This window comes from Delphinus delphis, chromosome 8, assembly GCF_949987515.2.
Source record: "Delphinus delphis chromosome 8, mDelDel1.2, whole genome shotgun sequence".
Taxonomy (NCBI): Eukaryota; Metazoa; Chordata; class Mammalia; order Artiodactyla; family Delphinidae; genus Delphinus; species Delphinus delphis.
This window is the reverse complement of record NC_082690.1, coordinates 6,463,429-6,480,331: the sequence shown is the minus strand read 5'-3', so window position 1 is coordinate 6,480,331 and position 16,903 is coordinate 6,463,429. Positions and strand designations below refer to the sequence as shown.

Sequence of the window (16,903 nt, the reverse complement as noted above, 5' to 3'; positions counted from 1 at the left end):
TGTATTACATTGCATCCTTTTTACCTCCACGCCCCACCCTTCATAACTAAGCAGTGCTAATGTCTACCACTTAATGAGGGCCAACTATATGCCAAGCTCTGTGCAAGGCACTCTGTGCCTGCACGTGAGGGTGATGAAGTCTGAGAAGTTAAAGGACCGTCTGTCTGGTCACGGCGACCTCACAGACTCAGGTTTCGAACGCAGTTCTGATGGATTTTAAGTCCGTAGTTTGAAAGGAAAAACTCTGCATTAGGCATCAGTACTGAACCGCAGTCCCTGCTGTGTCCCTGGTTCATTCAGAGCCCAACACCTTATTCCTGGTTTTGCCCTACTTCCCAGGGACATGTGACGGTCAGGTAAGACACCACAGCAGCAAGCGCTCACGACAGCGCTCGCTCTCCCGAGGTTACCAGAGTAGCTAGTAATTCCTAGGCACTGACTGTGTCCCAGCACTGTGGTCAGCACTTAAAGTGTGTAAATTACCCCACTTAATGCTCACTTTATAAAGGATGCACGTGATGTTTATAGACGGGGAAACCAAGGCTTCCAAAGACTAACTGGATCAAGTTCACCCAAGGGGTAAACGGCAGAGCCCAGCTCTTTAACCACTGCACACCCGGTCCTGCTAGTTCTGTGTCGTCAGGGCCACCTCTGTTCTTTCCTCCTTCCTGATTTCCCCACCCAAAGAGAGAGAGTTCACCCAGAGAGAGTTCCACACAAACCAAACAGAAGGGAAAGCAGGCCATGGTTTCTCTGAGTTCTCCTGCCCGGTCAGTGAATCAACAAACTGTGGGGCAGGGGAACTAAGTTGAGTCTCAGTTACATCACTGACCTTTAAGTGACTGTGAGTCCTTTCACCACCGAAGAGCGCTGTCTAAGAAATCGGAGATGCAGATGAGTCACCACAGTATTTGACAGAGACATAAAAAACATGCTCTGAGGGCCAGCGGACGCCTTCGCATCCTCGGGTGAGGGAATAAGGCAACCTGGGGCTCACTCCATCTGCAATTATTGTCTCCCCGTTACAGCTTCCTGACACGGGTAAAGAGGCCTGGAGACAGAGAAATCATTGGGATTCACAAGCTGAAGTCAGATCACACCTACCAGAAGATCCTCCTGAGCGGCTCTGATGAGGACTAGGGCGGCCATCGGTCACCAACGGAGGACGGAGTGTCCTCTGGGGGCACAGCTGGTGGTCAGTGGGGCAGCTCCCTTCCTTCACTGAAATCCCCACTGTGATCCACTCTCAAGGGTCTGTATGTTTGCATCTGCTCATTTAACCAACTGAAGTCTCTGCTGCTGTGGTATACTTTGTAGAGAAAAACGAAGCCAGCCTTTGTGTCTCAGTGTGAAGAGAACTCAGACTCTGAAAGTTTCAGAACAGGAAGTGACCTCATGGGTGAATTCAGAATATGAATCCAACAGAATTTACTGCTTTTGATAATTTAGCCCTTTTGCCCTCAAGAAGGCAGGTACTTTCTTATCAGAAGGTGAATGACAGAGCCTTTATTTTAGAGATATAATTCTAATCCGTATTTTTTAAAGTAAAATAATTCACGAGCTTTGGTATTTTTAAACATGACTTGCTAAGCATCTCCTAACTAATCATAACGTTCCGGAGTACTGCAATACCACTCACTGTTGACAAGTGATGAAGTTGGGCCAAAGGTGATTTTTTTGGTTAAATCAGGAAGCTAGTGAGTGGTCCAGCTGAGAGCTGGAGCCCAGATATTCTGACTTCTCAAAAGTACCCTAGTAAGAGGGTGCTGACAGGAAACCTCTATAATGAGGTGGAGAGAAAAATGTCAGGTTATGGAAGGCCTTGAATTTCAACATAGCTGAAAGCAAAAGATAAGAATCCTGCAAAGGACGTGAATCTTGAACTAGTGACATAAAGTCTTGATACTCGAATCTTGGTTCTGGACCTGTTCTTTTTTTTTCTTTACGTTTCGTTCAACAAATATTTATTAATCATCTGCTTTGCACCAGCACTGAAATGGTTGTAAGGATTAACGAAATATGTATCCAGCAAAGAATTCACAGTCTAAAGGGAGAGATACAAGCAGTTATGTGCACGGTGACTGGTGCCCTAAGGGGTAAGTACAGATACCATGGGAAACGAAGGAGGGGAGGAGAAGGTGTGTGTTTGGGGGGTGCCCTACAGAAAAGCACATTCCAGGAACAGAGAATCCAGGCACAAAGACAGTGAGAGTACGAAAGAACGCGGACGGCTAATCAAGCTCTGTAAACTAATAAAAGTGGGTTAGGGCAAATCTGAAAGGTCATAGGGACCCACAGTGCCATTCATTTGTACAGTATTTCCCAGACCTTAAACTGCTTTCTATCTCATTTGACTCTCACAACCACCTGTACTGCAAGAACATCAGGGCTCTTCAGAGAACCGGATCAGCCTAAGGCCACACAACCACGAAGTCCTAAAGCCAGCCTTCAAGTAGGACTCAGAGGCCAGCTTCTCTCCCGCTATGCCCTTCGCTACTTCACACCAACATGGCAGGGATCGGCTGTGTGAAGCACGTATGCTCTTTGGAAGGAATGCTGTACTTACACGAAGGGCAACCTCCCACGGTCAGCCAGCATCTCAGGGTCGAAGCCACATCTTAGGGATTAAGCATGAGCTACCTGAAGACACTGAATTTTGAGAAGAGAACCCGGGAGCCCCCTTTCAGGACCCACTTTGGCCTGCCTGCTGAGTAGGAACCCAAATGTTCATTTAGCAAGTCCTGAATGAAGCATGTTCTATCCAGCAAGTTCTACTGTTGGCCATTAATGTAAAACGTGTTCTTGCCTCAGGGACTGGAGATGGGAAGAAGGAACACAGTCGCAGGTTTACTTTCACAGTAAAGATCTCCATTTTAGATTTTTTTTTTTTTTTTTTTTTTTTTTTTTGGTGGTACGCAGGCCTCTCGCTGCTGTGGCCTCTCCCGTCACGGAGCACAGGCTCCAGATGCACAGGCCCAGTGGCCATGGCTCATGGGCCCAGCTGCTCCACGGCATGTGGGATCCTCCCGGACCGGGGCACAAACCCGTGTCCCCTGCATTGGCAGGCGGACTCTCGACCACTGCGCCACCAGGAAAACCCTCCATTTTAGATTTTTAAAGTGGGGAGGGGACAGAACACTTTAAGGAAATGCAGCGTTTTCTAGACAGTGAGGGGCTGAGGTGTGACGGTCAGATACAAAAATTACAGTTTGTTCTGATGCACCTGACACAGCACTGTTTGGTATACCTTCATGGAAGTGATCAACCCGCATAAATATTCTCAGACGTGGTGACAAAGTACAAACCGATCACAATGCCATTCACCAAATCTAGTCTCAGATACATGGTCTGAATAATTTCACCAGCCTCTGAGCCTCTGAACCAGGTTCTTCTGGAATGGTTCCCCACAAAACACCCACCAGCTACCATGTCTCTACAAGACCCCTGAGGTCTGCACGCAAGGAACCATGCCTGGTGCAAATGCCGGTGGTGTCACCCAAGCAGCTCCAGCAGGGGGTGCCATCCTCTGGGACCCAAGGGCAGGCTGGGCAGGAAGCACCGGGTCACACTTGCCACCGGCATCCTGAAAGTGACCCGCGGGCTAGGATGTAAATATCTGCGGGCACCCAGGAGACAGGCAGAGTCAAGTGACTTCAGCAAATAAAAGTGGAGCTTAGGGTTGAGGCTGAACAAACGATGAAATCATTTGTTAAGTAAATTCAAAAGGGATTTGTTTTAACCAGCAGTAAATGCCAGAGCCAGGATCCCTCAAGTTTCTACCTCTTTCTCGTTTGGAAACCGGCACACGGGCTTTTCACGTGACATGTGCTCGAGGAAATAATGCCATGCAGACGTGCTCTCCTCCACTCAGGTCAAAAACCAGTCTTTCCTTCCCTGCAGTCTCCGCCTCTCCCCATTACCAATCTTATTTCTGTGCCAGCCTTCTACCACCCACCAAAAGCTCAATCTCACCCCCGCCAATTCACCTCTGCTCTTTATAATCCAGGCTTACCACTCCCGGCTCCGGACGGTCCCCACGTCTCACCAGGACACATCACAGCCACGTCCCCACAGGAAGGCAGCAGAAAGGGCACCTGAATTAAAAGACTGCACTCGCAGCTTGGTTCTCTTTAACTTCAACTCAGGCTTGGATTTTCTCAGTTAGAACACAGATGGTCATGTCTATTTTACCGAACTGCTTTACGAATCAAATGTCTGTGTACCCAGTGAGCCACTCTTTCTCTGCACCATTGCAACTTGCCTGATCACTCAGCTTCCACCCAGCAACCCCTCCAAAGGAGGCCACTCCAATTCTTTGCCCTCCAACTCCACTTCCTCACAGAGACCCCATCAAAGATCATCACTGAATTTCCATGAGTTAGAGATACACTTTTAATAATCTGGATACTTTCAAAAAAGACAGGGAAGTCCTGTCGTTACAGAAAAGCTTCACCACCCAACCCCTGCTCCAATACGAAAGAGGCATACTGTCAATAATCAGTGCTTTTAGTTACATTTTAAAATATTCTGAGTTCTGCCTATAGCTCGATGGAGGCTGAGAACCATGAAGCAGCCAGGAGCAAACGACTGTAAACCCAGACCCACCTCCTCTGTGGCTGGTGCCGCCTCGTGGCTGCACCCACCCCCTACCCCTTCTCCCCACCTCTACTCTGGAGCAGAAGCGAGCAAAGTTCTACTTAATAGGTGACATTTCAGGCTTGAGGCCGTGTGGTCTCTATGACAACTACTCAGTTCTGCCTTCTAACTGAAAGCAGCCATAGGCAGTACATAAATGAATGGGCACGGGCTGTGTTTCAATAAAGCTTTATTTACAAAACTGGGTAGCCAGCCCAAGGGGCATGGCTTGCTGACTCTTGCTCCGGAACAAAGCAAAACGCATCATCTCTGAACTGCAATAAAGCCTGTGCTGCAAAAGCAGCACCTCTGCTGGCGTCTGCCTGCTCTGTCCGCTGGCCCTGGACTTGCGTGGGGACACGCTCGATAAGGGGGTCTAAGTCTGCAGGTGACGGTATGGACCACAGTCAAGATCCTGACAGCCCGTCTTTAAGAGGGGCCGCCAGACTAATCCCATTTCAGGTGGGATCACGTGACCTCACTTCCCATGTTTCTCCCCCACCTCACGGCCTCTCTGTTACCATGCAGAGATCAAGTCAGCCTCCAACTTACTAAGAATCTTGCTCTTCTCTCGTTCTGGTCAAAAGAATAAATAACCAGTTGAGGGGGAGGGGGCGAGCTAAGCCCAGGTTTCTACTTGATAAGGACGTACAAGATGTTCTCTAAAAAAATAAGTTACATAAAAACGTCTGGACACAGAGCTCCTAACTAAACCACCAGCCACAGAGAAGACCAGAGCTAAATAAACCCCGCACAGCACGAGCCTCGTCTGCCGTCTGCACACCTTCTCGCCGTCTGCCCATCCTCAGAGCCTCACTCCAGGAGACAGCTGGGCTTGTGTGGCCACGGCGCGCTCACACGACCCCACCAGAGAAGCTTCTCCTGGACCAGACAGAACAGACCTCGGAACCCCAGCGCACCTGGCGCAGCGCACTCCCCGCCGAGCAGCAGCCGGGCCGCCATGGTCCCTCCGCTGGCCTTTCTCAGGCAGACGTGCCCGGGGGGGCGATGCACCACCCGCTCCTCCCTTTCAGCCAGAAAGCCGACCGGGTGTGGCTTTTGCGGCCACCGTCTTCCTCCCTGAGAATCACTGCTGTTCAGGTGCCTGTTTAGGAGATGGGGCCGTGGTCACGACGACCGTGGAGACGGCTTTGGAGGAACCAGAAGCTGTTCCTTGTTGAAGGTGGGACGCGGGGACAGTCTGGATGCGCACCTGTTTGCAGAAAGAGTGTCTGGTCGGCAGACTGCCCGTGGCCCATCAGCTGAGGACGAGCAGCACGGGGCAGGAGGGCAGCCCGACACGCGCAACGGGTGCCCGGACCTCACCTGTGTGGCCTGACCCTGCTGCTGGAGCTGCTGCAACTGCTGGGCGGTGAGGAAACTAACCGGCTTGTTGCCAGCAATGAGCTTCGTGCCTGCTGGCATGGTGGTGAGGATGATGTTGCGGCCCAGCCCGCCAAGGCTGCGGAGGGGAAGCAGGAGTGAGGCATGGCCGGGCCGGGCCAGCATGAGGCCAGGTCTGGGGCCAGCGGAAAAACCCGGCACCCTGGACTGAAATGGAAACCGGCTGCCGAGACCACCTTTCTTCCAGCTTCTATGCTTCCCGTGTCAGAGAAGAGAGCAAGGCCAAAGGCTCCCAGCGCTTTGGATGAAATGGCCCTGTATCCGCTCCGCGACCAGCAGGAGTAACGGACGGGGCCCTAGCAGGTGTGCACTCCTGACCAGAAGCCCAGCCCTGCCAAGGCAGCCGTCCTGAGAGCAGCAGACTTATCTCCTCATGCCCTCCATCCCCATCTAAGTCAGAGCCACGAGACGCCCAGGCCCCCAGGAGGCCCTCACCTCTGAGACATCCCAGCCCAGGGCTCAGACATCGAGGCGAGGCCTTCCCTAACGCCCATGCTGGGGACTGCCCCCAGCTGTGTCACGCCCACCACCCCCATCCAGCTCCGCCTGTGTCCTCCCCCTTGCTTTCCCTAGAGCACGTCACCGGCCACACAGTACTTTAACTCACTATTCCTCTCCCCACTCACCCTACAGTATAAGCCTGAAAGCAGCACCAACTTCTGTCTGTTTTAATCACTGCTGTACCCACAGCACCTAAAACAACGCGGGTGCTCGAGACTCACTGCTGAGCACAACGGAGGAGCCCAGGAAACCAGCCGCCTTCCCCTGCATGTCTAGGTGTCCCCCCACGGCCGCCCGCCCAACCCTCCACAGCACTTACTTGGCTCCAAGGTTGCCTTTGATGATGGGGGCTGTGACCACACCCTTGCCCTTCATGGGCTGGCTAATGACAGAGAGCGGAACTGTGATCCGCGTAGGCAGCTTCCCCTAGAGAGAAAAAGCAACTAGGTTTACGGAAGAAAAGACCGCCACGCAGCGTCACCCAGCGCCACCCAACATCACCCAGTGCCACCCAGCTGCCATGAGCCTCCTCTCTCCTGCCTCAGGAAGCAGAGCAGCCGCACGCACCTGCCGTCATCAGGGCAAGACATGTGCCTGAACCACCAAGGAAAGCGTGTGTCCACTTCGGCACAGTATGAGCCTGAGCTCCCAGAGGGGAGGGTCTTACTCATCCACGTACCCCCAACACCGGGGACACAGCCAGGTGGAGGAACTGAGCAAGGACAGAGGCACTCAGGAGTGAATACAGCAGGTGCATAACTGCTGCTCCCCTCGAGCAGGCGCACTGCTGGGGAGCACACAGCAGGACACATTCCCTGAGTGCTCTGCTTCTCCCAGAGGTAAGGGAGGTTAGTCAGCGAACACTAGCAATAAACTCAACCACATGACAAGTCCAACCCACAGCTAATAAGAAGGCCCAGAGGAAGAAAAAAGGAGCTGGAAAGACCTGGTATCTTTGGGATTTCATGATGGCTGGGGTTCGGCCACTACACTAGCCCATTTGTAGGTTGCCTGGTTTTTAACCCTTGGTTGATGATAAAATTTATATACAGTAGGATCCTGTGTACATACAACTTTAAAAAAATGATTCAAGAGGGGCAGCTAACAAGATGCAAAGAAAAGGAATCAACATTTCCCACAGGCAAGCTGGTTCTAAAGAAGCCAGGCATTCAGGAGGAAAACTGTATACCAGGGCACCACACTGATCTCCACAGCTGAGCTCAACTGCAGCCCCTTAGAAAGCACGGAAAGATGTCAGTGGGCAAGAGAACACGGCCAGATGGGGCCTCCAAGGGAACCTACTAGGGTTGTATTGTCGTCCTAAGAATCCCTAGTGTTGAGAACAAGACCGCTTCAGACCAGCCGTCCACCAACTTGTGTCCCTCCATGAACTAGCCTACCAGCTGCCTAGACAGACAGACAGGCAGCACCACTCAGTACTTCCTGCCCCACCAAATGCGCTCCGGTTACAGTGACCCTGATTGATGACAACAGGGTAGATACCGCTGGATTCACCTTTCTGTTTCAGAAGGACTCAAGAGAAACAAAAGTGCATCAAGTAAGCACCGTCTCCTCGCTTTCTTATTTTAACTTCTCTGATACGAGAACCCAAACAAACATTTCCTTCAAAGCGATGCTGCACTTCAGGGTTGGCTGGTTGGCTTTACTACCATGTAGGTCCTCCTTCCTCCCACTAATCCTCTGGATTTTATCCAAATTAGTAAGGTTTTACTATATTGCCTGCTTAGAAAAGTAAACTGTATTTTATACCGTCCAGATGCACCCACCATACAGAACAGTGCCCCTTATCTAGAGGTCAAAGAATAAACACATGCACCCAGAAACACACCTGTTGATATGGAAATTTGGTTTATGATAAAGGTAGTACCCTCAAGTTAGTGGGGACGAGGTATACTAGTCATTGATGTTGGAATAATTTGAAAAATATGAGACCTATACCACATGCCATTCACAAAAATATATTTCAAATGGATTTCTCAATTACACTTTTTTTAAACTCTAAAAATATTTTACGAAAATGAGGGCTGACATCTTTATAAGCCTGGAGTAAGAAAGGCACAAGACACGAAACCTAGGAGCCGTAGAAGAAAATGTTGATGGATCTCATCAGATAAAATACCTGCAGAGCAAAAGGCTTCACATGCAAGGTTAAAAATTGACAGACTGGAAGAAAATATTTTCTACACATACAAGAACTAACATGCAGAAGATACAAAGGCTGGTGCCAGCTCACACAATACGAAAAGGCCAAATACCCCAGAAGAAAACTGGCAAAGACTGATTCACCCCTGGAGAGCCCATGCCAACCTCTGGACGAATGGCTGCCCATCCTCACTAACGATCCAGGAAACAGAAAAAGAACTCTCTTTTTACTACTAAGATAGGAACATAAAGTTTAAAAAAACAGGATATCCAGCACGAGGTTAGGGTACGAGGGAAACAGGAAACTAGCTGATGGGGGGAGTGTAGGCTGGTGTGGCCTTTCTGCTAATACAACTGGAGTATCAGAACTTTCAATGTGCACCTCCCCGACCCATGCCAGGAACCTCTGCTCCTGAAATACTGACACATGTTCACATACACAAACATGCACTGTAGCAATGTTTTTAACAAGATACTAAGTATCGTAGGATCTGGAATGAGGCCCAAGGCACATTTTTAAATATTTAAATAAAGCAAATCACAGATTGAGGTCTCTCATAGGGATTTTAAAACCACGTAAATATATACGACAATGCCCAGAAAAAGAACTAGGAGGATAAATGCCAAAACACGACAAGTGATGAGCCTCACGAAAGGGGAATCGGAGGTGGTAAGAGGAACTTCATACCTACTCCGTGTACCTCTGCACTGTTTTACTTTTTTTTTTATAACATCTTTATTGGAGTAGAGTTGCTTCACAACGTTGTGTTAGTTTCTGCTATATAACAAAGTGAATCAGCTATATGCATACGTATATCCCCTGCACTGTTCTACTTTTATGAGAACGTATGCCCATGCTACACTTTTGTAAATTTGTCTCAGAATTAAACAGCAAAGTATTTTAGTAAAGAAGCCTGTTTGGGTCAGAGGAGGAGACAGACTCCCAACAAGAGAAGCTTCCCAAGCAGAAGGGCTGGTCTCCACCACCAATGTTACTCACAGCCTGGGACGTGGAAACAACCGTGGTGCTGACGGGGACCTGCCGCACAGCAGGGGCTCCCGTCCCGATGCTGATGGGGGTGCTGGAAGCCCCAGAAGCCACGGCCACAGTCTTGGACACGGCAGCATTCACACTGGGCAAGGACACCGCGGACGTATGGACAGTTCCAGACCCACTGGCCACGGAGGACCCTTGCTTGGCATGGGCTGCAACCGTGATGGTCGGGCCTGCTTTGGGGGGCATCACCCCCAGGCCCTGCACGATGCGGATGGTGGCGGCTGGTTTGGCTTCAGATGAGGCCACTGTGTTTTTCCCCTTCTGGTCAGCCACACTCACGCCAAGCGCTGGCATTAAGCGAAAAGCTGAACTCGAGGCTTCTGTTGGCTTGAGGTCAGGAGTCACTTTGACCACGGTGGTCCCTGGTGGAGTGGATGAGGGGGCACTGGCTGGACTGGCCTTGGCAGGGCTGTCAGCTGCGTGGACTGGGTTGGAAGTGACGTGTAAGGTAGCGGAGATGCCTTTGCCTGTGGGGCCGCTGCCTGTCCCAAAGAGGTCCTGGGTCAGTTTGACTGTGGTGACCTGGGACTTGGCCAACGTGGCCATCATGTCTGGAGTGATCCGCAGAACAGTCTGGCCTTTGGCGTCCGTGGTGATGGAGGAGGGCGGTAGCCGCAGCACATCCTTGCCCTGGACACGGAAGTTAGTGGCTGTGAGTGGGATGCTGCTGCCCGTCTGGGGCTTCACGCCGAGCTGCCCAGTGATTGCCACCTGGAGGGGAAGAACAGCACTGACAAAGGCGTTCGCGAGGCTGAGCTGCTTCCAGAGCATGACTGGGGGAACCTCCACTGCGGGAAATGTGGGTCTCATGTATTTTTCTAACTTTCTATTTTGAAAAATGGAAGACATTCGCCAAAGCAGAAAACAGTCTAACAAATCCATGCACCCATCACACAATTTCAAAAGTTATCACTTGGCCAATTTTATCTATCTTTCCCCACTCTTCAGGGAGCTGGGGTGGGGAGAGGGAGGAGTTGGAATATTTTAAAGTAAACCAATAAGTATCATTTTGCTGATCAACACATTCGTCCCTGGGTATCCAGGGTTGCTCAAGTCCCTGACATAAAATGGCACAGAACAGTCGGCCCTCCGTACCTGCGGGTTCAAAACCAAAATTCCGTCAGTGGTTGGTTGAACCCGTGGAGGCAGAACCCAAGGAAAGAGAGGGCCGACTGGACTTCTACATGTCTCTAACCTAGAAGAGAACTTCTAAATGTAAAAGTAATCCCCTATCATCACCACATAATCACCTGTAAATATTATATCACACACTAGCATTTCCCCTACAGTCTCAAAAACGCCTCACTGTTGTGCCGACCCCCACTTTGAGGCAGCAGCAGGGCCCGGCACTAAAGGGCATGAGCCCCGGGGCCAGACTTCCCAGGTTCACATACCAACTCCTACCTACGGCCAATGTCCACGTGCAACAGGTGCGATCCTTCCAGGCGGGGGACTCTGTGTCTCGTGAGCCGTCCCCCCTCTACTGGGCCACTCATGCCATCGGTCGAGTTCACTCACTATCCATGTCCACTGAGTGGTCACTTCTCAGGCCTCGTCTCACTGCCCTTCACACGCCTGGTGCTGCTACGGACTTCGTGAGCACACTTTCCTCTCAGCCTGTCCCAGTCTCCACACCACAGTGTTTCCTTCTGTTTCAGTGAATGATAGTACCGCCCACCCAGTCACTCAAGCCAAGAGCCACAGGGTCATTCCTGACCCTGTCCTCAAACCACCAGGAAATCACACTGCTCTACCGCCAGGCCCTTGCTCGAAGCCCAGCCCACCGCCCACCTGCACGGCTGCGACTCCCTCCCAACTGGCTTCCCTGCTTCCGCCCTTGGCCCCTAAAGTCCATTCCACACAAAAGCAGTGGAATGGACTTTAGATTTCTTTAAATGTAAACTAGGTCAAGTCATCCTGGCTCACAATCTTCCGATGGCTCCCATCACATTTAAATTAAAAGCAAAGTCTGACGTGACTTAACCACTGGCAACCTCGCCTTCTAACACCTGCGCACTTGCTCACGGAGCCTCCAACAGCGTTCCTGTCGTTCCTCAAACATTCCCAACTCGAGGCCTTTTCACGTGCTGTTCCCATGCCTGGGATGCCTGACCCCGGACAAGCACGGTTCCGCACACTCTCCAGCCTCGCTCCCCACTCTCACAAGCCTTCTCCCTAGAGAGGTGTTCTCTATGACACTAGGAGCCTCAGGAAGGCAGGGGCCTGGTCTGGGTGATGCACAGACTCAGCCCCCAACACCCTGCACAGTGGCCGGCACACAAAAAGCACCCAATAAACATCTGATGAAAAAAATAACGTTGCTTCATCATTAGTGGTCCCATTTCTTCAACAGTAAAACAGGGATAACAAAACTGCCTGCCCTGTGGTGTTATGAGAATGACATTCGAGTTATTCTATAGGGTTTTAGCTAAGTAAATTCATGAAGAGTCTACTCCAAATCAAGAAACTCAGCTACTTAATGCTGAATTACATGGACAGAAACAGGGGGGAAAAAAAAGACCTCTTTGGCACCTACCAAGCTTGCACTGCCCTTGCTGGAAACTCACGCTTGAAATACCTACGAACTAAGGATCAAAGGTCACAAGCCACTAAGATCTCCAACTATCCTTTGATTCTAGACAAAGGAGTCAGACCCACCCGGACAGCCGTGCACCTACCTGCTTGATAATGTTCTGTCCTGTGACGTTCTGAATGACGGCAGTCGCGGGGGTGCTTGGAGCAGAGCCCCCAGGAGAACTGGTGGCCGGCTTGCTCGCAGGGTTGACTGTGGCAGGGAGACTAGTCACCGTGAGCCCCGCCGGCCCCGGTCGCTGCACAGTGGCCGCCGCAGTCTGAGCTTTGACTGGAACGGTGGCCATTACTGTCTAGTTCAGGGCAGGAGGGCAAGAGCTTAATTAGACACTAAGCCGCAGACCAGCACGTGGAGTGGTCTCCACCTGTCACCACCCAGGAAGCGTTCCTGTAAGAGGGCTTCTAATCTAACAATGCCGAGGGCACACTACCCTCTAAAATGAACAGTGTGGAGTTCTTACCCTTAGGCAGAACATCTTAACTTTCAGGAATACTTTCTCATTTAACATCTCACTTCACCCCTACACACTGAGGGCAAACGTTATACCCCTTTTACAGCAGAGGGACCTGAGGCAGGAGACCCCTGTCTAAAGCACAGCAGTTAGTGGCCTGGCTAAGCCCAGAGGCACAAGGGAAGGAGCCTGGGACCTAGAATCACAGGCCTGGATTTACATCCCACCTCTGTCTACCAGGGTCCTGATGTCACAATCCTGCGTAAATCACTAAACTTCCCAAAGTTCTGATTCCCGACACGTATTCAATAAAACAAAACTGATAACTTGCTTACCAGGCTTTGAACGTTAAATGAGCTGTTGTGATAAACATCATCGTCAGCAGCAGTAACCTGGGTCCTGGGTCCTGACCCAGACTGCCTGGCAGACTCATCACCCCGGCCCCTGGGCCCCGTCCCTCCTTACCTGGGGCCCGCCTTTGGCCTGCACAGCCGTGGCCGGCACGCGAATCTGTGGTCCTGCTGTCATCTGTGGCAGCGTCGGTGCCGGCCCCGCTGACTGAGTCGCAGCAGGAAGGCTGGGCTGGGCCACCACCCGCACTTGGGGGAGTCCAGCCGAGCCGGAGTGGCTCACGACACGGGCAGCAGCCTGAGAACTCGGTGGAGTCTGGCTGGACGCCGGGGAGAGCATGGTTCCCAACTGCGGCATCGTTGGCGAAGACACGAGAAGAACACTGTAAAGAACACACAGGGAAACAACACAGACAACTTAGGACACAGATTCAAAAGAACCCTGGAAGGAGAAAGCTGGAGAGGAAATGGAAGCGCTCACCCCGAAGTGGATTTCACGGGTTCCGAGACAGTCGTGGGGCCACTTTTGTTCACTGATGGCACAGGCGGGGGGGATATGGGCGTGGCGGGCAGAGCAGGAGTGGTGGGGGTCACAGGCGTGACTGGGGTGGGGGGCATGCTGGAGTCGCTGAGGCTCAGCTGGCTCTGCTCAGAAGGGCCAGCGCCGAGGACCTTCACCGAACCCTCCTTGCTGCTGGATTTCTGCACAAGGACGGGGAGCGCACGGACGCGGGCGTGAGCAAGGCCCACGGGGATGCCACAGCCCCTCTGCCGCCATCCCGTGAGGTCACTTACCACCTTGGATGGGGGCTTGGGTTTTTGCTGAAGGGCTTTCCTGGCTTTAGCTGCAGCTGCTTGGGCCTGGTGGATCCGCTCTGTGGACAAGAGTGGGAAGCTTCAGCAACAGCTTACCCTCAGCACAGTGTGGAGGGTGGTCCTACCAAGAGCCAGGGCGCTAAACCGCCTCTACAGCTCTGTCCTGCCCGCATGCCAATGAGAAGGAGTGGAGCTGGGGCAGGAGGGCAGAGGCAGCCCTCAGCTGGCTGGGCACACACCGAACTCTTCCTCGCTCCGGTCCCGATGCAGGTAGATCCACAACTTCCGTCCGATGTCGTACTTCACACACGGGTCCTTCTCGTAATGCAGCCGATCCAGGGCACCACTCACCACTGTATTCACCTGAGACCCAGGACAAAGAGGAGGAAGGACCACGCAGGCTCAGACTCGGGGAAAATCCCTGGGTGAGAGGCACAGCCAACACACACATCCCACCTCCCAATGGCTAACCCCATCACTCGGCAAAACAAGAAACTACGAGTCCTGAGAGATGGAGGTGCTGTGCCCCGAAGATGGTGAGCTGAGAGAAGGAGAGCCTCGCCAATGGCAAGATCGAGGGGCAGCACTGCTCTCCTTTCTCAAGACGGCCTCCTTTCCTCTCCATCAGTTTTTTTTTTTTTTTTTGGCTGCACCGCACGGCTTGCAGGATCTTAGGTCCCCGATCAGGGACTGAACCTGGACCCTCAGCAGTGAAAGTGCCGGGTCCTAACCACTGGACCACCAGGGAATTCCCCATCAGTTTTTTTAAATTTTATTTTTACGTTATTCTATCTTGTATCTCCTTGTAAGCTCCCTTAAATCCATCCTGGAACAAAACACGAGCAGCCCTTCCCCTCCTACCTGAGTGCTGGTGACGTCTGGAGCCAGGAACTGGGAGTCCTTGAGCAGCTCGCAGATCTCCGCCCGCGTGCCCTCCCCGTTGGGCAGCCGGGCCGCCGCGTCGCGAACTGACACCAGAAACAGCAAAGTCCGAGCGTCAGCAGGGCTCCCCGGGAGAGCTGTCCCCCAACTGCTGACCAGCAGCAGGTGGACATGGCCCTCTGCAGGCAGCTTCTTCCACACCCTTCACACTTTCAGCCAAGGCTGAAGACCCAGGATCCCTGAGAGTTCAGTGCGTCCAGGAACGCAGGCAGAAAAAAGTTACAACTGTAACTGAAATTCAGCATTTCCCTCCATTGTGAACCAAGGCTGGCATAACCTTTGTTGGCATATGTTGCCAACCATATGATGGCAGTGCCATGATGCTGTAATGGAAATCAGACGTTTTCTTATCACAGCACAGCTGCTGCGGACAACCCAAAATATTACTTCCACTCATCACTAGCTGGGCACTAGAGGAGTCAGAAGACCTGCCACTAGATCTTGTCATTTTTTTTTTTTTTTGCAGTACGCGGGCCTCTCACTGTTGTGGCCTCTCCCGTTGCGGAGCACAGGCTCCAGACGCGCAGGCTCAGCGGCCATGGCTCACGGGCCCAGCCGCTCCGTGGCATGTGGGATCTTCCCGGACCGGGGCACGAACCCGCGTCCCCTGCATCGGCAGGCGGACTCTCAACCACTGCGCCACCAGGGAAGCCCAAAAACATACATTTCTGCACCATAAATCTGTTTTAATATTCTGATAACAATTTCAATATGACTGGTTTCTTTTGTAACTCTGTGCATCTTATTTTAGGCATTTAAAAACTTAATTCTGAGAAGGGGTCCAGAGTTTACCAGACTGCCAGCAATCTGTGGCACAAAAAAGGTTAAAAACCTCACCTTTGTAGGAATCCTAGCCTGGAGGAAGCAAATTCCGACACCTAAGCTAACTGTTTAGCAGCCTGTGAACAGTTCCTGAAGGAAGGTAAACATGAGCCCAGACCCCAGGGAGGAAACACGGATTCTGTGTAGATCTCTGGGGCAGAATCCCTCCTTCCGCGTCCCAAACTGCAAAGCTTCCTGAAGCTACGCTGACCCTCCAGCCTTTGCAATGGGGGCGGGGCGGGGGGGGGAAGCAGACGGAGGCACGCACCCAGGGACAGGATAGTGACGTAGGCAGGACGGTCGGAGCGCAGCAGGGAGTGTTCCCGCGCCTTGTTGAGCGACGTCTCCTTGTCGAACACGCCCTTCACGGGCCCCACCACGGACTCGAAGCCATGCATGCGGAAGGTGAATGCCTTGTGGGGCTGGCTGTACCGGTAACGCTCCTGCCAAGAGAAGGGACGAGGCTCCTGAGTCAGTCACGGGGGCTCTCTCTAGCCACCCCGTGCAGGAGGGGGTCGGCCCGGAGACATTTAAGCATAAAGCAAACAGGCTATTCCACTAGGAACACTGAGCCGACCACAGCGGGAGAAGGATTGTCCCCAAACGCCAGTCACTAGCGAACAGATCAGGAGGTAAATGTGTTGTCTTGTATCTGAAGAAAAACCACCTGACCATTTTTCGTTCCCTTCCTCACACCAGCTCTGCCCCCAAAAGCAATCCCAACCCACGGAATAGCAAGGTTAAGGGTGTGAGTTGCTTCCAAGATTTGGACTCAAGGACAGTCAGGCTCAGAGCTTCTCACCTCATGGCCTCACAGATACAGAGATTTACACCAGGTTCCAGCTTTTTCTTACCTGCTCCTGAAAAACTCGCTTCTCCTCTCCCGTGCTGGGCCGCACCACATAGTCAGTTCTTCTGGAACACAAAGACCTTTGGGTCCATCACCCCTTCTCCAGCACCCCAAACCACTGGGTCCATCATCCCCTCTCCAGCACCCAGAACCACATCCTTTGCAACACGAGTGCTCTATTTGTTCATTAGTGCTCTTATCTTGCAAAGGTCAGAAGTCCACTTTCCAAATCCTGCCAAGTAGCTCCTGTTGGTATTTGCAAAATTACTTGATTCTTAGAAGTCCAGAAAGGTACTGGGTAGGTGGGAAAGAAACTGAC

General features: G+C 52.0%; 2 protein-coding genes across 6 annotated transcripts in view; one reads left to right on the top strand and one right to left on the bottom strand.

Moving 5' to 3' along the window:
• Nucleotides 1-2,026, top strand: part of TMEM45B (transmembrane protein 45B) — a 30,768-nt gene extending 28,742 nt beyond the window's left edge. The window contains exon 6 of one of the 2 annotated variants that reach the window (XM_060017672.1): nucleotides 1,029-2,026. In XM_060017672.1, coding sequence (XP_059873655.1) covers nucleotides 1,029-1,140 — 112 coding nt within the window. In that variant the 3' untranslated portion in view covers nucleotides 1,141-2,026. The remainder of the gene's footprint in view (nucleotides 1-1,028) is intronic. The other variant, XM_060017673.1, reaches the window with a different exon arrangement.
• Nucleotides 2,027-4,165: 2,139 nt separating this feature from the next.
• The window catches only part of NFRKB (nuclear factor related to kappaB binding protein), a 36,765-nt gene continuing 24,027 nt past the window's right edge, over nucleotides 4,166-16,903 (bottom strand). For 3 of the 4 annotated variants that reach the window (XM_060017669.1, XM_060017670.1, XM_060017667.1), the window contains 12 exons: nucleotides 16,589-16,649; nucleotides 16,003-16,177; nucleotides 14,832-14,938; nucleotides 14,210-14,333; nucleotides 13,950-14,029; nucleotides 13,636-13,856; nucleotides 13,270-13,537; nucleotides 12,439-12,645; nucleotides 9,704-10,471; nucleotides 6,860-6,966; nucleotides 5,962-6,097; nucleotides 4,166-5,848 (listed from right to left, as the gene is read on the bottom strand). In XM_060017669.1, coding sequence (XP_059873652.1) covers nucleotides 5,723-5,848; nucleotides 5,962-6,097; nucleotides 6,860-6,966; nucleotides 9,704-10,471; nucleotides 12,439-12,645; nucleotides 13,270-13,537; nucleotides 13,636-13,856; nucleotides 13,950-14,029; nucleotides 14,210-14,333; nucleotides 14,832-14,938; nucleotides 16,003-16,177; nucleotides 16,589-16,649 — 2,380 coding nt within the window. In that variant the 3' untranslated portion in view covers nucleotides 4,166-5,722. The remainder of the gene's footprint in view (nucleotides 5,849-5,961; nucleotides 6,098-6,859; nucleotides 6,967-9,703; nucleotides 10,472-12,438; nucleotides 12,646-13,269; nucleotides 13,538-13,635; nucleotides 13,857-13,949; nucleotides 14,030-14,209; nucleotides 14,334-14,831; nucleotides 14,939-16,002; nucleotides 16,178-16,588; nucleotides 16,650-16,903) is intronic. The other variant, XM_069540901.1, reaches the window with a different exon arrangement.